General features: G+C 41.3%; 1 protein-coding gene across 1 annotated transcript in view; it reads left to right on the forward strand.

The window, feature by feature from the left end:
• TGFBR3 (transforming growth factor beta receptor 3) overlaps nt 1–21,370 on the forward strand; it is a 206,811-nt gene that overhangs the window by 164,343 nt on the left and 21,098 nt on the right. Inside the window, exons 7-13 of the mRNA XM_006140157.1 lie at nt 1,539–1,728; nt 2,539–2,873; nt 3,294–3,446; nt 7,080–7,220; nt 7,399–7,557; nt 12,808–13,107; nt 16,341–16,461. Of these exons, the coding sequence (XP_006140219.1) occupies nt 1,539–1,728; nt 2,539–2,873; nt 3,294–3,446; nt 7,080–7,220; nt 7,399–7,557; nt 12,808–13,107; nt 16,341–16,461 (1,399 nt within the window). The remainder of the gene's footprint in view (nt 1–1,538; nt 1,729–2,538; nt 2,874–3,293; nt 3,447–7,079; nt 7,221–7,398; nt 7,558–12,807; nt 13,108–16,340; nt 16,462–21,370) is intronic.

The following is a 21,370-nucleotide window of genomic DNA, read 5'->3' on the forward strand; positions in this document are numbered from 1 at the left end:
CGTGTAGGCCAGTGTTGTGATTCTGACCAATCCTAATGACACAGTGCTCTTAAAGGCTGGAGAAACTGTGTTTAAGAAATTGCTGTTGACTAAACGAATAATAAGCTTTAAGGACAAATTGGATCTTTCTTTACCTCATTTAGATTTCTTCCTCCCCCTCACTCCCTTGACTTTCCTTCCCCAAAGGAGCTCTCTCTGAATCAGAGTAAGAACTAAAATGCTCTCAACCTATGAAACTGCGTTTGTAAATGGCTGCAGAGCTTGGAGTTCTGCTTCCTTGGTGTTCAGTGGTTGTCATGGTCAGTCTGGCAGTTTTCCCACAGATAAGTAGTTGGGGTAATAGAAAAATATACTGGGTGAGATCCTTTAAGCTCTGAATTGAAACATATTTGTTCTCAGCCAATATCCCACAACCAAAGAGGCCAAGAGAACTTAGAGCCTGTGAATCTTTTATGGTTTTACAGTGGGAAAGGATTAATATTTTGTCATGTTAGGGGCAAACCGAATGGGAAACAAATGAGGAATTTAGGAAAAAATGCTGCCTGTATTCAGGAGAAAATCACTGGGCATGGAAATTAAAGTGATTTTTATACAGCATGAAAATGGCATAATCTGCATGCCGGAAGAGCTTTCCAGCCCTTTGGAGTAGTGGTTAAAAAGGTGGTGCTTCCCTTTGGGGTCCCCCTTGCAACACCGAGCTCCCTCACCCTCTGACAAGACTCCTCCTACAGGAGTCAGCAGGTGATGGGGAAATTTACCTTCCAAATCCTGGTAACTAACAGCTCATTTACATCCTTTTCTAAAAACATTTCTTTCATTTTAATTTTGTAAATGATTACCTAGTGAGAACTCATTTTATGACCAACCTGTATTATTGGACAAAATATTAATATTTAGAGGGACAGTAATCTTAACTAGTTTTAAGTTTTAGAACATAAAATGTAAGCATATTCAATTAATAAATTTTGCAAGTGAGCGTAATAACAGGATTGCTAAATTCCTCATAGATTCTCACTGAAATATAAACTCTGATTATTTCATCCTGTGGAATTTAATAGAGTATAAGCAGTGATCATGTCCACCCTGAAGTAACTAGATTGGGATGTCTTTTATTTAAATCCAGGAAGAGGAAGCATGGACACCTCTTGGCAATATACCAAATACGTATCTATATACTTATATTTTAAATAAAAATAAGCGAAAGCTTTGTATATACATTTGGTATGTGTGTGCTGATACCTTAAATATTAAACTATTCTGTAGTAACAGACTAGGTGTACTTAACATGTAGCTATTCAGCTGTGATTGGATTATTTCTTATCAAGATAAGTAACCCAAATGGTATGATCAAACAGCACGAATAGATCTATGAAGTTTCCCCTTGGTGTTTATAGCCCAATGAAATGGAGATCAAAAGAATAAATAAATTTTCTCATACACATTTTTTTTTCAGAGGTGTAATTATTTAAAGTATTTACTGTTATTTAAAGTATTGTTTAACTATGGGCTCATGGGTGAAAATTTGCTATTCCCTTCAGGCTCCTAATAGTATTGGCTTTGGGAAAGAGAGTGAAAGATCCATGACAATGACCAAGTCAATAAGAGAGGACATTCCTTCACACCAAGAGAATCTGGTGAAGTGGGCTCTGGATAATGGCTATGGTCCCGTAACGTCATACACGCGGGCTCCTGTGGCTAACAGATTTCATCTTCGGCTTGAAAACAATGGTAAGTACGGATTTTCGCCGTCATGTAAGAACTGTTCCCCAAACGAAGCTTTCCAGTGAGGGTCTCTGGTTTCAGCTCACATGGAGCTGTTTTCCTGTTGTGCATTTCAGTAGTTCATTTGACTGCTTTTTAAATGAAGAAAATGATCTAGAATTAAACTAGATTATTTGGGAGAAACTATCTTTAATATAGATTTTCAGCTACATAAAGTTGATGGCATGTCAGAGAACTTTCTTACAGATCACCTTTACTGGGATTACGTTAGGAATAAATTAGCTCAACTTATCTCAAAGGCACCTAATGACCACTGAATGGTTGAGGATATAGAGAGGTGAGAACTGCAGGAAAGAAGTCATGGTCAGAGGCAGCGGCAGTACCCAGTACCGTATAAGAAGGTAGTAATGACGGCTTGCATTTGGGCTTCCTAACCTAGGAATGGGGAGGAGTTACGACCCCAGTTTGAGGGAGCAGAAGGCAGAGGCTCAACAAGTTCTCGAAGGTTTCTAGGGTCTTACAGTTAGCATGACTTCAAACCCCAAACTTTCTGATCCCCTGACCTGTTCCTCACCCTGTGGCACTATACTCAGTGTAATGCCAATAGAATTAATTTAGGAGTTCAGATTTAAGTCTCAACTCTGCCCTGTATTTAGTGTTCAGGGAGAAGTAGATTAACCCCAGAGCCTCAGGTTCTTCTTCAGTAGGAGAGAGAAAGTAAGTACCTACCACACTGGGTTGCTGTGAAGGTTTTTCAGGATTTTTGTTTATTTGTTTTAAAGACATTGATGTTTTGCTATCTTTTGTCACCCCCAGAGGAGATGAGAGATGAAGAGGAACATACCATCCCTCCTGAGCTACGGATCCTGCTGGACCCTGGCATCCTGCCTTCCCTAGTGAACCCACCCATCCGGGGAGGAGGAGGCCGAAATGGAGGTCTCCTCTTTCCTTTCCCTGATATCTCCAGGAGAGGCCGGAAGGAAGGAGGAGAAGATAGGGTCCCTCAGCCAAAAGACTCTGTCGTCCCCAGCCTACAACTGTTTCCTAGTCCCAGAGAGCCAGAAGAGGTGCAAGGGAGCATGGATGTGGCTCTGTCCGTCAAATGCAACAATGAAAAGATGATCGTGGCTATAGAAAAAGATTCCTTTCAGGTCAGTGCATTCTCTTAAAGGGGAGAAGAAAAGGCCACCTCCTTGCCTATCTTGCTCCTGTCTGTGTTATTATTTCCCTCCAGCTCTTTCACTGTTGAACTCTGGGAACTTGACACTGTTTTCTCAGTTGGATGGGCCTACTTCCCCTTGGCTGTGGTCCTCCCCTGGTTCCTGTTGTTCTCAGAGAGCGAGAGGGGTTCCAGATCCTTGTGTGTCAATATTTTGCTATTGAATTTCCAAGGCCAACAAACATACTCCATGAACTGTTGAGGGGTGGTCAGCTGGGAAGAGGCAAGTAGGGGAGGAGGCGTGCTGCAGGCCTCCTGCAGCCCACGCTGGGAAGATCAGGCAGCACGTGTTAACGGTGTGCAGCAGAGCTGCTCACAGGCCCTCCGTCACGTTTGCTGTGTGTGGTTTCAGGCCAGCGGCTACTCGGGGATAGAGCTCACCTTGTTGGATCCTTCCTGCAAAGCCAAGATGAATGGCACCCACTTTGTTTTGGAGTCTCCCTTGAACGGCTGTGGCACTCGTTACCGGTGGTCCACCCCGGATGCCGTGGTTTACTACAACTCGGTGAGTGTCCTCCAGAACATCGCCTTGCCCTTTGCCAAAGTCTTGCTAGGTGTTCTCTTAAAATTAGTTTTAGCATTTCTATGAAAATAAAGAGGGGTGAATACCCCAGGCTGCACAAAGCCAAGCGGCAATTTTCAGTGAAACGGGCTGTATTAAGACACTGAAGTCTTTGGTTTTATGTGCTTTATTCACGACCCTTTGGGATTTGGAAGGCCCTGTTTTCTCAGCTGAAGCTGTGGTGATCTCACCCGCCCCCTCCTTCCATCTCCTGATGGCAGAGGGTTTACTGGCGAGGTGATTATGACCTCTGTCTATGACCAGGCTGGCCTGGCCCTGCTGGGGATACAGTGCAAGGCTTGGGCTGTGAGTGAGCACCTCTGCACAATCAAGCTAACCAGACCCACGGTCCCTCCGGCCTCCTTTGATCCTTTTTCCAGAAGGACGTCTTCCATCCTTATGAATAAAGATTCAGAAAGAGAACTTAAAATCTGAAAAGGGCCTTTAAGACACTATTATTAAGGCTCCACTTTTTTTTTTTTTGAGAGAGATTTTTGCTGTAAGACTTGTGAGCTCTCCGGACAGACAGAGAAAGAGAGATGGAAAGCCAGAAATCACTCCCCAGGGGGGATGGCCATGCCCCAATCCCTTCTCTTCCATTCTCCTCTCAAGATCTTGGCATGCACGCACACGTGCCCGGCATGAGTTTTAAGTAACCGGATCCAGGATTCAAACCATGGTCAGCTACATGGGAGTCCAGCGACGTAACTATTACACCATCTGCTGGTCCCATTAAGTGTCCACCTCTAAGAAAGACCTTAAGTCGAAGACAATGGCTTACTTTACAAGTAAACTAGAGAAAGATCCCACAGATTTCCCCCAATGATAACCCATTACAATAGCTACTTTCACATTCCAAAATTATTCTTTTCAGTTCATCTAAATCTTTACTCTTCTAATTAAACCTGTTCTCTTCGTGACAGAGAGGAGAGAGTAAAAACAATTTTCCCCCCAGAGAGAAAGCACTCCTCAGTAGGGCATGGCCACACTGTAATCCTTCTTCCTCCATTTCTCCATCCTGCCAAGATTTGGGATGGGCAAGCCATACACCTGGCATGTTTTTCAAGGTGCTTAGATGGGGACTCAGACCATAGTCAGCCATGTGGGATCCAATTCCTGTAACCACTGGGCCACAGGGCCAGCCCAGAGGCAGTGCATATTAATTTTTTTTTTACTTTTTTTTTTTTTGAGAGGTTTTTGCTATAGGGTGCGTCCATTTGCCAGAAAGGCAGAGAGAGACAGAGAGATAGAAAGTGAGAAATCTTCCCCCAGGGAGGATGGCCACACCGCAATCCCTTCTTCTCCATTCTCCTCTTGGGATCTTGGGCACGCACATACACGTGCCTGGCATGAGTTTAAGGCATGGGTTCCGGGACTTGAACCGCGGTCGACTACATGGGAATTCAACGACATAGCCATTACGCTAACTACTGGTCCCGAGGCAGTGCATATTAAAAGAATTTCAACCATGCAATCCCAGAAGGAATTTAAAGTACTAACTTGAAAATTCAGGTTGTGCTTTTTAAAAAGATTGGTAGTAGTAGTATTAGTATTGCCAGGGGACATGTGTGCTGGCCAGAGAGAGACAGAAGAGGGGAAAGGGAGAATGTATTCCCCAGTGGTGCATGGTCGCATTGTCATCCCTTCTCCATTTCTCCATCCTATCACGGTTTTGGGCACACAAACACATGAGCACAGGGTGTTTTTCAAGTCACCAGGGTTGGGACTTAAACTATCGTCAGCCACATGGGTTCCAGCTCCCTTAACCTCTAGGCCACAGGGCCAGCCCTTGGGTTGTACTTTTGACAGTAAAAATAAAGCTCGGAGATCCACCTTTGACATAGTGTGTGTCTGAATGTTCTTAGCACCTAACCCCAGCTTTGACATGGGGCGGGATGGGCTTTAGCTGTTAGTTCTTTCCATTGCCACTTGACGGATACACTTGACCCACTCCAAAGAGGCTGATGATCAGGTGTTCTGGTCATTGTGGTTCATATGGGGAGAGGCTCTCCTGTGAGCCCAAGTTTATTGTTCCTCAGAGAATCTTAAAATGTTAGAGCTGGAAAGAACCCTAAGATGATCTCATCCAACTGCCTCCTTTCACAGGTGAGGAAATTGAACTCCAGGGAGTTTAAAAACAACAACAACAACAAAACTTACTTAGATTCAGGGACTGGTTAATACAGAGCCAAGACTGGATCAGCTTCCTGACCCTTCCACCCATTAGTCTTTCCAGCTGACCCAGCTAATCTCCATTTGTTACTTGAATAATTAATGTATTAATCTTTGACTTCCTGTTAATTACAGCACTAACCTTAACTACATAGTTCCTCCAGATACAACGAATGACATATATTACTGCTATACTTGATTTTGCCATTTTAAAATGGTGTCCAAAACAATAGCAATAAGAGACTATGGTAATCCGTCTGTTAAACAAACACAAAATATTGGTTGCTACACGAGAAAAAGGCATATCAGGACCCCTCAAAGTCTCTTCTTTCTCATATATTTTTATTTTCTTTATGATGAGATTCAAGATAAGAAATAGCCTAGGTACTTCAATTGCATCAGTACTTCTTTTTGAGGACCTTGTAAAGAAGAGAGAGATGGCTTTTCTTCACTCTCTTTCCATTCTACTCTATTCAGTGATTATTTCAATTCTTAGTACCAGTTATAATTACTTACAGTAATTTTTAGATTTACTCTACATTTTTGTTTTACATCATGTTTGAAAGCCAATTATGTCAAGTAAAAGAAATTAGGATTTTATTTATGGAGTCACGGTCCTTGGGTGACTTTTTGCATCTTATTTAGAATTAACCTAGGAATAATAATGTCAACCAATGTTAAGGTAGATTGTCCTGGGGTAAAGCAAGTTGTTCTTTTCTGCATCCATATACCATACAAAAAAGGTATTAAGGAAAAAGGGCATTAAAGATAGAGTTCAGATGGGCCAGCCAGTAGCACAGTAGTTAGGCAACTGGATTCCACATGGCTAATTGTGGTTTGAGTCCTGGACCTAGTGGCTTGGAAAACATGCTGAAACCATGTGTGTGTGGATACCTAAAATCCCATGAGGAGAATGGTAAAGGGATTGTGGTGTGGCCAATCCCAGGGAGGTGCTTTCTCTCTCAATAGGCAAGCCTATTGACCACCTCAGTCAAGCCTATTGACCACCTCAGTCAAAACCCCAAAAGGAGGGAGAAGGGATTGTGGCATACTGTCCCCTATGAGAGTTGCTTCATTACTTTCCTTCTCTTTCTCTCTCTCTGTGTGTGTGTGTGTGTGTGTCCTGTGAATGCCTGCGACCTCTGGCAGATTAAACACAAAAACAAAATACGTCTGTATTTCTCACAAGTGAAAATACAAACTTTAGTTTGAATCTTAACTTGAACTTGCATTGGGCTTCTCATGCTTTATCGCTTTGAAGATAAAATCCTAAAACTTGGAGTATTTATGTTTTAAAGTCAATTTTAAAAATTTGTGTCTGAATTATTACATAGATGCTCCTATAAGGGAGAACCAAATGCTTGGTGTTTTTATAACACTGGCTGTGCTTTCTTTGCCTTTTAGATTGTGATACAGGTCCCACCCCCTGGGGATAGCAGTGGTTGGCCAGATGGTTATGAAGATTTGGAGTCTGGTGATAATGGATTTCCAGGAGATATAGATGAAGGAGATTCTTCCTTCTTTGGCCAATCTGAAATTGTGGTGGTATGTGTCTGTTTTTAGTAGGGGATTCTGGAGAATGTTTTCTATGTGGGTGGCTTTTATTAGAGACTATCAGAAAATACAATTAGAAGATAAAGATCAAAGTTCATAAAAGTATAGAGCCTTCATCCTTCACATGACTGATTTATTTTGATCCATTTGAGATTTTTTTTTTTCCCAGTTTAATTGTAGCCTGAAGCAGGTGAGGAGTCCCAGTAGATTCCAGGACCAGCCCAATGGGAACATCACCTTCAACATGGAACTGTACAACACTGACCTCTTCCTGGTGCCCTCCCAAGGGGTCTTTTCTGTGGCAGAGAATGGACATGTTTTTGTTGAGGTAAGACCTGCACATTGGTCGTGGGCTTTCAGGTTAGTGCTGAGTTGTTCTTCTGACATTAGCTATAGAACCTTATATAAGCCCTCTTCCTGTTTCTCCTCTCCCCCAGCAGCCCTTGACCAGTGTGGGTGAGAGATTGGTTCAGAAAATACATCCAGATTGATTTTTGACCAAAGCAGATTTCAGGATTTAATACATTATGTTTATTGGAGAGAGTATTTTATAGATGAATGCTTGAAAAAATTGGCTATACCATATAAGTTCTAATAAAGTCTTGTCCTTTCTTTGTACTTACATTTTTGGAAGAGTAATTTAGTAATTGCAATGTCAGAGTTAACCATGGAATATGTAAAACCACCTCAAATTATGTCCTCTAAATTGCATTCACTTTGAGTGAAATGTAGAACACTATTTAAATTCTATAAATGTATAACAATCATTTTCTGTATAACAGTAATAATCATGCATAGCCTAAATATGGAATGACTACAAAATATTAGGTAGTAGTAATAGTGAAATAGCAACAATTAACATTACTACAGTTTATGTTCTACACACAGTTATAAATATTACAGCCATTAATTTAACTCTTTTTTTGTGTGTGTGTGGAGAGGTTTTTGCTATAGGGTGCGTGTGCTTGCCAGAAAGACAGAGACATAGAGACAGAAAGCAAGAAATCACCCTCCGGGGGGATGGCCATGCCGCAATACCTTCTCCATTCTCCTCTCGGGATCTTGGGCATGCATGCACATGTGCCCGGTGTGAGTTTAAGCCAGGGTCCAGGACTCGAACCACGGTCAACTACATGGGAGTTCACCACATAGCCATTATGCTAACTTCTGGTCCCTTAATTTAACTCTTTAGAGTGATCCCATGAGAATGGACTAAGATGAGAAAATTAAGGCACAAAATTGTCCAAGGTTACACAGGTAATAGCCAGTGGAGTTGTTTCAGAGTTCCTCCTCAGGTCATGTGGCTCCCGAGCCCACACTGTTACCCTCTGGTTGCCACTATCATTTATCCTCGAAATGCTATTTGAAAGAAGAACACTTGGGCTGGCCCCATGGCCTAGTCGTTTAAGGGAGCTGGATCCCACATGGCTGACAATGGTTTGAATCATAGCCTCGGTGTCTTGAAAAACATGCTGGGCATGTATACATGTGTGCCCTAAATCCCAGCATGTTGGAGAAGTGGAAGAGAAGAGATTTGGTGTGACCATACCCCATTAGGGGGTGCTTCCACCCTCCCTCTCTGTTTCTCTCTCTCTCTCTGGTAAGTGCACATGTCCTCTGACAATTAATTTTTTAAAGAAAGAAAACAACCACTTATCAGTGCAAATATCTGGGTTCAGATTGGATTCTAGAAAAGATAACTCTCTTTATGATACTAGGATGCCTACTATTTTTTGTGCTCTGGGCACAACTGTTCATGTTTCAGTTGGGCATCTTGTCTGCTGGTCTGGCAGGGAGGTCATCATCTGATAAGCTGGTCTTGGTGCTGAGCTTCCCTGTGTGAGGGGTGAAGAGCTTAAGGAGTTGAAATAGGATATGTTATCCATATGTTAGAAGTGACTTCAGTGCACATATTTCTATTTTGGAAAGACAAATAATTCTCACATCTGGACTGACTCTAGGGCAAAGCCTGCTGGCTGTAGTTGGTGTTTTCCTTGATCAGAGAGATTCCGCCTCATCTCTTTTTTGACTCCCTGTTCTGAGAGTTCTCTGTCTTTGGGCACATTGTTTTTTTCTGACTGGGGAATATGTATCACTTTTCTGTATTCTGTCGCTAATTATATTGGGTCGTTGGAAAAGTCATGATGCATTTTTGCACAGAAAAATATAGAAAAATACATCATGACTTTTCCAATGACCCCGTAGATCTTTCCTAATCCTACTGCCTCTCTTGGTGCACAATTTACATATGTATTTGGTCAGCAACTGCCTATTGCTCAATGGATTTTCGGGACACTACTTAAGTGAAGTTCGTTCTTTTCCAAATATGGGCCTGGCTTTGCTGATTTATGCTAATCAGTGGTCTTACCCTGGATAGTTTGGATTTTTTTTTTCTCCCCATTCCCACAATATTGGCTTACTTGAAATAAGTTACTAGTAGTTTTTTTCCCTCTGTTCTTGTTTTCCCATTTATACCTTTTCATATATCACATGTATTTTTAGTAGTTAAATTTGGTAACTATGAAAAAGGCATTGTTAAGTGATTTAAAAAAAAAGCGGACTAAATCTTTTTTGCAACCATTAAAAATATCAAGTATATTGAGGAGAATTTGAAAAGAAGGTGAAATTTATAAACTTCTTTATTTTTAAAGTTGTTTTAAGCCACATAAAGTATGAGAGAGAATCTATAAACGTTTTGCTAAATAGGATAGCAAACATGCTTAATTGTTATTTCCTAGTTTGGACTCTACTGCTGATAGGAACAGTTTTTACTTGGATTAAGTAAAACTTAATAAGTCATTAAATTGGTCTTAAGAACCACTTCCCGGTTTCTTCTCCTAGCTATTTTTCTTATCCCCTTCCAGAATCTTCTATTCCCTCTAGATCTTCTATTCCCTCCCCTTTAATCCAAAACATTATCTGTTTTGCCACCTGTTCTTTGATCATCTCTGGATGGTTATTGCTCACATAACGACATTTTTCCTTTTAGTCCATTTGCCTAGGGGAATTAAAAAATAAAACAAAAATATTGAGCTGGCCCCATAACTTAGCAGTTAAGGAAGCTGGATCCCACATGGTCAACCATGTGGCTCAAGTCTTGGTCCTGGCAGCTTCAACAACACATTGGGGACATGTGTGTGCATGTTCAATATTCTGGAAGGAAGAATAGAGGAGAAGGAATTGTGGTGTGATCACATTCCATTTGGAGGTATCTTCTCCCTCCCTCTCTGGCAAACACATGTACTCCCTGGCAATTAAAATAAATGTTTATAACCAAGGACATTCAAGTCTAGAATTACACTTCTAATAAGAAATTACATTTACTGACTGTCTTGGAACTTTGTCATTTCCGTGTAACTTCTCTGTTACTATTTCTCACAGTAACAGTGTCTTATATGTATTGCTATCTTTATTCTACTGGGGAGGAAACTGAGTCTCCCATTCCCACACTGTTGGTTTACTTGAAATAAGTTATTAGTAGGGCTTTTTTCTGTTTTTCATTCTTGTTGTCCCATTTATATCTTTTCATACATCGTCACAGCATGTGACCAACAAAACATCAAATTTCCTTGGACTTGTCTTACTGCAGAGCACATAATTCTTCTAACTCATTTCTGGTCCAGTTTAGAGTAAAAGATATATATATACACACACACACACACACACACACATATATATATATATATATATATATATATATATATATATATATATATATATATATATATATATATATATATATATATATATATATACACACACACACACTTTATTATTTTCTTTTCCTCCAAGACAACTTTTGAGGATACTCTGGACATTCTACCATTATACATTTTCTTTAAGTTATACATTTTTGCATCATGGGTTCTGAGTTCAAGGTCAAGATGCTGCGTTGTAATATTGCATTGTTGGAAAAGTCATGACACATTTTTGCATAGGAAAGCATGAAAAAATATGCCATGATTTTTCCATTGACCCAGTAGAATATATGTAATTTTCCATTTTTCTAAGATAGACTATCCTGTTTTTCAGAAATATTGCAAAAATGAGAAAGTGTTAATATTTACAGACTGTCACCACAAGGTGACATTCTCGTAGTCATCCTCATTAGTATCCTCCTGGTGTTCATCATCTTCATTGTTGAGTGTCATGTAGCTGACCATGTGGAGCTCTTTCACAACAGTGCTGTGGGTTTAGAGCCCCGTTCGATGTCAGGGGGTTCCCCTGGGTTTCTCAAAATGGAAAGTTTGTTTATATCTCCAAGTCTTTTGAAAGGAGTCTTGGGCTTTTTGGCCTCTGGGTAAGGACTAGCTTTATTTCTACAGTGTCGAAGTTTATTTTCATCCTAAGTTTAGTCAGGGAGCGAGGGATAGAGGGGAGGGGTGACTCACACAGTGTTTCATATGGAGTCACCAAGTGGAGAATCCAGGCAGGTCCAGGGATTTTAGCTGAGTTCAGGATAGTTGCGGTTTGAATTCTGTTTACACTTGGCTATATACTATTTCCTGTTTCTAAAGAAAAGAACCTTAACAAGATTTGGATATAGCTCATACAAATATTTTGTAAGAGGGAAGTGTAAATGAGTTGGAAATGTTTCCAGATTAGATTTCCCTTAAACTGTCTCTGTGCTGAAAGAGTGAGGGGAGAGTTTTTGACAAGGCTGGTTTGGACCTGAGTAGCTGGGCCACTTTGCCAGGTCCTTGATGGCCACCAGACTGCACCATCCTTGAGGTCTAGCACCAGAGGCCAGCTTTGCCTGCTTGTAGATGAAGCAGGACTTAAGATGAATCTATCACTTTACTGCAATGTTTAATTCATTGTGACTTATTGCAGTTTAGAAACTCAGTCTTCCCTGCTTAGGTTAAATAGATTCTGCTCTGCACTCTTTATTTTATGAGCACTTTTTAAGAAGAACTTGGCTTACAAGTGCGCTATTTTGATGTTAAGGGCTTTGCCTGTTGGTATTTTATTTATTTGGGGAAAATTTAGTCTTAAGGTGCATGGTGTGCTTTATTTTTATCTATCAGAGGATTTATAGAAAGTTGAAGAAACTTACTCATTTTGTATTTGAATCTTCCAGGTTGGCATTCGAACTAAATAATTGACTGTTACCTGCCATTTCCAGGTTAAATGGAAAATATTTCTTTCTCCAATGAGCCTATATTTATAATTAGAAAGAAGGTTAGGGCCAGCTGGTAGAGTGGTAGCTATGGAGCTGGGTCCCACATGGCCAGCTGTGCAGTTTGAGTTCCAACCTGGTGGCTTGAAAACCACTGGGCATGTGTGCCTGCATTCCCGAAGTCCCAAAAGGAGAAACGGAGAAGGGATTGTGATATGACCATCCATGGGAGTGCTTTCTTGCCTTTCCTCCCTTTCTCTCTCTGTCTCTTTCCAGCAAGTGCACGCACCTGCTAGCAAATTGGGGGGGGGGGAGAAAAGAAGTCTATAAATATGTTATGAAAATAAAGCAAATATCTTATCCAAAGGGCTATGTACATATTGTCCTTGTACCTAACTAAAAGTCAGATGCTAACTCATTTCTGAATTGACCTTTCTGGGTTTTGTTTTGTTTTTGTAGGTGTCTGTTACTAAGGCAGACCAAGAACTGGGGTTCGCTATCCAAACGTGCTTTATCTCTCCGTATTCGAACCCCGATAGACTGTCTGATTACACCATCATTGAGAACATTTGCCCTAAGGATGAATCTGTGAAATTCTACAGTCCCAGGAGAGTGCGCTTTCCTATCCCTCAGGCCGAGATGGACAAGAAGCGATTCAGCTTTGTCTTTAAGCCTGTCTTCAACACCTCACTGCTCTTTCTCCAGTGTGAGCTCACATTGTGCACCAAGAAAGAAAAGGACCCGCAGAAGCTGCCTAAGGTTAGTGGGCCTTCATCCATTTGAGCTGGTATTTTGGCATTTTTAGATGAGGTGGTAACCTACCAGAGAATTCGAATCCCAAGTTATTGCAGGTTGAGGGTTTTGGTTTTGGAACTGCCCGATCAGCGTAATAAACTTAGCGTTAGCAGGGAACTGTGAGTTTTGTGGAGCTGAGGAAAATAAATCCTGACAGCATGATTTTTTTTTCCATGTGTGCTACTTAGTAGTACCTTATAAGTGATAAATCAAAACTGTTTTCCGTTGAGGGAGAAGCCTGGCTTTCTCTCGCTGTTCAGATAGTGCGTGGTGCCAAAAGTACAGCGAGCTGGAAGGACAAGTTCAGTTTGAAGATTGATTTTTCCAGGTCCCACTGAGGCTTGTATTGCCATTGTTTTTTGACCTTTGCTGTGTGGATTATAAGGTTGACTTATCTCTGGAGGACTTTGCAGGGAAACTAACACATATTTTAATTTTTCTCAATTTCATATCAGTTTGTCATGTTTGCCTCATGTCACTCACATATTGAGCCAGTACATTCTGTGGTCATAACAGAAATCAGAGCCATTAGACCTTGCTGGAGTGGCTCCTGGGGGGAGGATCTTCAATGGATTATGGTATTTCACTGCTTTGGTCTAATGTAAAAAAGGTACCTTCGCCGTAGTTTTGTTTTTCGACCTGCCATAATTACATAGAATTCCATATGTGCACATATTCCTTAGCTATCTCATATACAGGACAGACTGGCTTCTAATCCTTTTGAAGTCACATATCGATCAATGTCTAAAAGGCTACACATCAAGCCATATTGTTAATACAATCTTTCCAAGTCTCTCCCTTCCCCTAGTAAGGTGATTTAGACTGTATCTATTCATTTGCTTTGAGAAATATGGTGCCTTGGCCTTGTGGGCATTTACCTCCCAGTAGCCATCAAGGATGGGACTTACTGGACAGTGGCAGAGAACCCTGGGGAACTGATTGCTTGCCGGGGGGACCCAGCTGCTTCCTGTGGGCAAAAGGATAAATTTTAGGAATTAGGAATCTAAGAGGGGAGACCTGGGAGTTAGCAGGGATCTTTGCTGGTGGCTTTGTCTGTTAGCTCTCTCCAAACTTGGCCCGGAACAGTCCAGCTTCACAGTATGTTAATCTGTGAAAATTATCTTAACATTTTCTTCTAGAACATTTTAAGGAGAATTTTAAGTCTCAGAGTATATGACATGATGGGATATGACCTTAAACCTCAAATTTGCCATTTACCCCCAAGCAAGTCTCTTAACCCTCAGGACCTTCATTTCCTCATCTATAAAATTAAATTAATAACACCTGGCTTCCCTCCTGGATAGAGGAGCTACTGGGACAGCAGACATAACAGCAGTCCACCATTTATATAGCAGAGACTTGGATAGATGACCTGTTACCACTGTCTTGCTGTTTGCTGTTTCTAAATACTTCGATATTTCCGAGAGCTTTCTATGACAATAGTGAGAGCCAAAGAATCCTCTCAGAACAGGTCTCAGTGATTGTTGAGTCCAACCCTGCCTTTTTGCTGATGAAACTGAGGTCCAGAGTATTAAGTGCCTTGCCCAGGGTCACTGCCGAGTTAGACATAGAATTATAGTTTCTTATTTAATCGAAGAATTAATAGTAAAGTTAGAGTAAAGTAAAATAGGAAAGTAAAATGCAAATCTTTCCAATAATCATATCCCACTACAAAAAATCCATGCTTCTCTACAAGAGCACTATTGTAAAGCCTTTCCTCTTTCTCTTGGTAAAGATGGGGATGGTCTTCTTAGCGGGATGTGTCTGACATGTGTTGCTCAGAGCACCAATGAAGATAAATCTTAATGTCTTTGCTATTTCGTGATTGGAGGAGCTAGAACTCAACGAGCTTCTTGAGATGTCTTGCAATAGGCTTTTTCAAAAAATTGATTTATTTCTTCTCACAACAAAAGGAAATGGGTGTTGTTTGCATTCGAATTTCATCTGTTGATGAGCATAGACAGGGAACCCCAAAGTTCGTGGAAAGGAAAAGGTACTGGAGTGTGGTCAGATTGTTTTCAAAACAGATATCGTGAGCCCAGGGGTGCTTATTTTAAGTGTGAGGCCTGACCGTAGCCAGAAGTGGCTGAGCCTCTTGCCTTCCACACCTGGACATGACTCCCCAGGACCTGCATTTTGGAACATTAAAAGCAGATGGCCCTGGAAAGTTTAATTTTGCATGAGCCCATATAAGGATTAAAAAACAAAAATGAAACTTGACAGCATGATTATCTTTTTGGACAACAAATGTAAAATCTGTTGCCTTTATCATACAGTACATGAAGTTTCCCACAATCACAAATCACAAACATGAACAATTTATATGAAGCCAGCTTGGCGAGGGGCCAACATTACTCGTGTAGTTTCTCTACTTTTCAAACTAAATAACACTAAAACCTCTAGTTATTTTGTGGGAGGAAGGGAGGGGAGGACAATATTTATAAGCCATCCAGCAGTATTTACTTCTTTTTGGTTGTTCTTGGTTTTTGCCATAGGGTGTGTGTACTCGCCAGAGAACGACAGAGAGGGAAAGTGAGAAGTCACCCACTAGGGGGATGGTCATGCCGCAGTCCCTTATCTTCCATTCTTCTCTTATGATTTTTTGCATGTATTGCACACGCACCCAACATGATTTTTAAACTGCCAGGTCCAGGATTTGAACTGTGGTCAGCTATGTGAGATTCCACCACTTTAACCATCATGCCACTTGCTGGCCCCACAATTTAACATCTTTAAGTGCAGCTATCAATAAATGGTCTCCTAGGGACCAGCAGTTAGCGTAATGGCTATGTTGCTGAACTCCCACGTAGTTGACCGCGGTTCGAGTCCTGGACCCGGTGGCTTAAAACTCACGCCGGGCGCGTGTACGTGTGTGCCCAAGATCCCGAGAGGAAAATGGAGGAGAAGGGATTGCGGCATGGCCATTCACCCTGGGGGGTGATTTCTCGCTTTCTATCTCTCTGTCTGTCTCTGTCTGGCTGGCGAGTGCACGTGCCCTATAGCAAAAAACCTCTCCAAAAAAAAAAAAAATGGTCTCCTAGATTATTATTTTCATCTAAAAAACACCCAAACTTTATATTCTGGGGAAAACAGATGTGAACTGCGTGAAAAGGGCCACAGCACGACTGACTGTGCAGGCTAAGCTGGGGAAGGTGGTGCTGAGTGACCCTACCTCTGCTTGCTCTGCTTCCCTGCAGTGCGTGCCTCCCGATGAAGCCTGCACCTCGCTGGACGCCTCGATGATCTGGGCTCTCATGCAGAATAAGAAGACCTTTACCAAGCCCCTTGCTGTGATTCACCACAAAGTAGAAACTAAAGGTACGTTCGAGAGACAAAGTGTCTGGGGACTGCTTCTTAAGAAGATCCAGTACTATAAATCAAAATCTAGTTTTATTCACAAGGTACATTAAAGGCCAGTTAGTAACTTCAGAAAATGACTTTTTGCTCAAGGAGTCTTTCCTTTAACTGGTTCCCCTTTTGCCCTTGTGGCTGAGTGGTAAGTGATACATTCCAAATGATTTCCTTTATCAAAAATCCAGTCAGAGTCGAGGTTGCCCCTGTTATAATGCCACTCTCCCTTGCATTCAAATATGCTTACTTGGATATGTGAGAAAGGGTTACCTCCATAGCTCACCTGTCTGTGATCTATAGGTAATGGTTGTGCTGGCTGCACACCATTGTAGTGCTTTGTCAGAGTGGCAGCCACCTTTGAGGGGTGCTACATTTGTGAACATTGTCCATTTTAGGTGTTCCAGAAAGAGAGGATTGAGAACCGCTACCTGAATGCATTTTATAGTTCAGTTTTCAGAATCTTACACAATCACATTTGTTGCTTAAAGCCAAGGGTGCCTCTTTCTAAAGGTGCAGAGGGCACCCTTGGCTTTAAGAGGTCAGAGCCAGACCCAGCATAGACCAAGCAGCCACACCAGCAGAGGAGACCTGGGCCCTAAGGGGATGGATTCAGGGTGGATACAAGGTCCCAGGGATCATGGAGAACATCTGACAGGGAGCCATATCACATCTCCAAGGGACATGCCGAAGCAAGGACTCACCAGGCAGCTGTCAGCCTCTGAAGGGTGAACGAAATACCACATGGGATGTGTGGGCAGTTAGGAGTTGCCACTGCTCGGGAACAGCCTATCACTGTCCAGAAGTTTTGCCATCTAAGATGTCACACTGAGAAAAGGTTGGGAAAGTGAAAGTGAATTCCAAGCCTCTAAAGGTAGATATTTAACAGCCACAGCTGCAGGTGCTCCCTACTACCCTGAGGGTCAGAGAGGAGTGGGGACCACCAAGGCCTTGACAAACCAGTGAGCAGCCTTTCTCCAGTAGGTGGGCATTATCCGGGAGACCTGCCAAGTGCTATTGATGGCCGATCTAGGGTTTGGAGCAGCTGGTCTGATCTGAGCATTGTGGAGCTGGGATTTGGAGAGGCTAGGCAACAGGGGTGGCTTTGCGGGGACTTCCAGTTTCTTATTTGGTTAAATGACCTTTGTAAAAATAGTGGTGCCATTCCTGTGGTCACAGCTGGTGTTGGCATCTGTCCTCTTCCTAGGAACATGCTCACCTGGGGAAGACTGGATAATGTAGGGAGGAAGGGCACTTCACGGAGCTGGGAGCCTAGGGTATTGCTCTCTGCTTTCTCTAACTGGTGGGACCTTACCGTGGAGAACTCCCTCACCTCTCTGGGTTTCATTTTCTTTATCTGGACTGGATGACTTCCAAAGAGGCCCTCTCAGATGTAACACTCAACTATGCCATTTGAAGAAGCAAAATATTTTTAATTCATTTCTTGACCATCCTAAAAGTTGGTGTGAAATGTGCCGATCTGATGCTTATTAGTTCCTGAGCAGTGTTTTTGTTATTTTTACCTTCATCGGTTGGTTTTCAACATTTGAAAATGATAACAGACACAGTCTTTGTATAAATGGATTGTCCAAATTATTCCTTTTTATTGGGTTCAGGGGAAAAATAAGAATAAATTAATTGGGTCACAAGTAATCATAACTGGGCAACAGCTGGCCCTGTATAATATATGAAAGTGGCTTAACAATAGCACAGCTCTCTGGGACTCCATCTGTTACTCTTACCTATTCAGAGAGAGGTAATCCTGTTGGTAATTGAAGACAGCAACTTGCTCTTTCTCATGCCAGACAATAATTAGGTATTAATATTGTAGCAGTAAATAGTAGGCCTGGGATTCAAATCTAGGCACTTTGGTTCTAGAGCTTGTGCTGCTAAACTTTATACCAATGGAGACTGATTATAGTTTTTTACACATATATACACACATGTATACATATATACATATATACATATGTATGTATACATGTATGTATATATGTGTATATATGTATATTTATGTATACATACACACATACATATATATGTATACGGATGGAGCTCATGCGCTCCTGTAGAGAGATGTGGGGGTAAGTGAGAAATCCCCCCTCCCCTCTGGGAGGACGGTCATGCTGCAATCCCTTCTCCATTCTCCTCTTGATTTTTGGCACACATACACACCCACCTTTCTAAGCCACTGGTTCTGAGACTCGAACCTCACAGTCGGCTGTGTGGCATCCAGCCGCTTTAATGCCCACAGCAGCTGATTGGCCCAACTGTAGTTTTTAATGAAAGCTCCAAGCAACACAGGCATCTATCTCTGCATCCCCCTCTCCTACCCCCTTCTCTTTCCTTTCTTCATACTGGATCACATCGGTATTCAAAAATATATTGAATGTAATTGTGATCTGAAAGGAAGAGAGAGAACTTTGAATTTTAGAAAAACATCTGAACCCCAAAGGGTTAAGATGTTGGGAACATATAAACCTAAACCGTTTAAGTGAGTATTCAAATTCAGGAGAAGTTTCTGGATTGTAACTCACTAAAAACAGCCCAGAAAACATGGATAGTTTATGCACATTATGGTTTATGGCAAAACAATTAAAATATTTGAGGTGGTGCCATCCTACCATATTTTCTGAAATATTTTGAAGTATAGACTGTTTGTTTTGGACACCGTGACCACTTTTTACAGCATTTGAGTACACTTAGTCTTAAGCAATAAAATTGGTTACACCACATCAGTGATGATTTTTAAAAAAATGATGAGAGGAGTAACCATTTCTCTGAAACTTAGTGACCATACGCAAAGACGTGTGAACATAAAAGCAGTATCCCTCCCACATTTGCCAAGATTTATATATAATGCTTAATTCTTAGCAAGTGTTTGAAAGACTAAATTTCCTCCCCATTTCCACCACATGACTTTTAAAAATAAAAACACCTGCATGTAAATGTTAATTTCCTCTCCTTTCTCTCAACCTCTCAGCCAAACTAGAGTGTTTTTTGGGAAGAGGGGTAGGTTTTGCAAACATCAGTTGGAAGTTAATCCAAGAGAGGCATTACTTTTTTGGAACACATATGATTTTTCCTGAACAAAAATACTCTGAAAAACCAGCTGGGTTTTGTCCTCAGGCTAAAGTAGAGATGACAGGAGTCAGGTAGGAAGGTGGTAGAAATGCCTAATTGACAGATTAAGGCAGTCAGTACCTATCCATTAAGGGACAAGGATATTATGGGGATTTTATTTTAATTCCATTTCTAAAATGCTTCACATTTTAAAAACTTTTTATGTTAGAACATTTCCTATGTACAAACTATATACAAAAATAAGATAGTAGAATAAACTCCCATGAACCCACCATCTCGTTTCAACAAATATCAATTAATGGAGAATCTTACTTTATCACGTACTACAGCACACTGGATTGTTTTGAAGGAAACCTGCACGTTTGTTAATTCATAAATATTGCAGTATGAGCTCTAAAATGTTAAGAACCATCAAAAGATCTAAAGTAGGGTGCTACTGATTAGGTCATTTAGTAAGAGCACTCTGAAAGCAGTGTGAAGTTTGGGTTGCTGAGGGGAGTACCCTATAAAATAAGATATGTATGATATATAATTATGCTTATTTATTCCAGTAATGTTTATTGAGTACCTGCTATATGCTAGGCATGTGGTGGACAAATTATCCTGTCTTTAAGGCTTTTACAATGTAGAACAGTTTCTTCTCTCAGCGTTCTCAACGTTTTGGGTTGAATTACTCTTTGTTTTGGGGGTGGGGCTGCTTGTGCATTGTAGAATGTTTAGCAGCATCCCTGGTCTCTACCCACTGTCAATGGCCACATTCCCCCCTCACAAGACTCTAGACATTTCTAAATGTCTCCTGAAAGCAAAAACTTCCCCAACTCCCCTCGCGGGGTGAGCACCACTGGTCTAGCGGTGAGATGATGCAGATAAGTGACCTGGTAACTGCGAATGTTATAAATATTGAAAGAACTGGAGAAGGGTTAGTTACAGTCAAGTCAAGTTAGTAAAACCCATTTGGAAATGAAGCAAGCATAGAGGTCTCCTGGGTCTCCCAGATGAGACTTCCTCGTCCCATCCTCGCCTCTTTGCCAAATACCAGTAGATGTGGGTACCAGTTTGACGCCTTATTTCCCTGTGGGCCTGCTCAGTCCTGTGGTGTTTAGGAGAATTAAATTGAAAACCGGAGCCCAAAAGCTGTGGTCAGTTACTCATGCATAACCCCGGAAACATCCCGTTTATGAAAAACATGCCTTGCAATCTGAGGACAGAATTTTTGGTTCTAGAGGTAGACCAAAATTTGCTCAGGGTATATGAAAAAGTTTAATTCAGAATGTTGATTATATTTTTTTCTTTCTGTAAAGAAATCTTTATTGTTCAAATTCTCTTTACAGCAATAGCTAGGATTCCTTTCTTACAATCTTATCCTTCAACCATAAGTAAATATTGTTGTGTCCACTCTTTTCCTTTCAGTTTGCCAACTTGATTATAGGGTTCTGGTGGAGATCAAACTATTTTAGTTATACTCAGGGGTTATTGGGGACTTTGAAGCAGGAAAAAAACAAAAACGATAAGTCCTTTAACCTCAGGTCTGTGCTTGTAATTGTTTATGCATAGAAATCGTGAAGGACTGTGGTGTGTGTGTGTGTGGAGGGGTGAGGCAACAGCTGTTTCTGTTTAGCTCTGTGAAAAGGCCCCGTTTGGGGTGAGGGCGGAGGGTTAGATCATAATTTAAGTACATTAAGAATTTTAAAACAGTGCCATCCATCACACAAGCCTTGCTGTAAAACCTAAATTCTTACATGTGAGGTCTCTTTAGGGGAGAATCATTATTCTTAAACCACTTGGGGATCCTGAG

The sequence above is a fragment of the Tupaia chinensis genome, unplaced genomic scaffold (genome assembly GCF_000334495.1).
Source record: "Tupaia chinensis unplaced genomic scaffold, TupChi_1.0 Scaffold000023_1, whole genome shotgun sequence".
NCBI classification, from domain to species: Eukaryota; Metazoa; Chordata; class Mammalia; order Scandentia; family Tupaiidae; genus Tupaia; species Tupaia belangeri.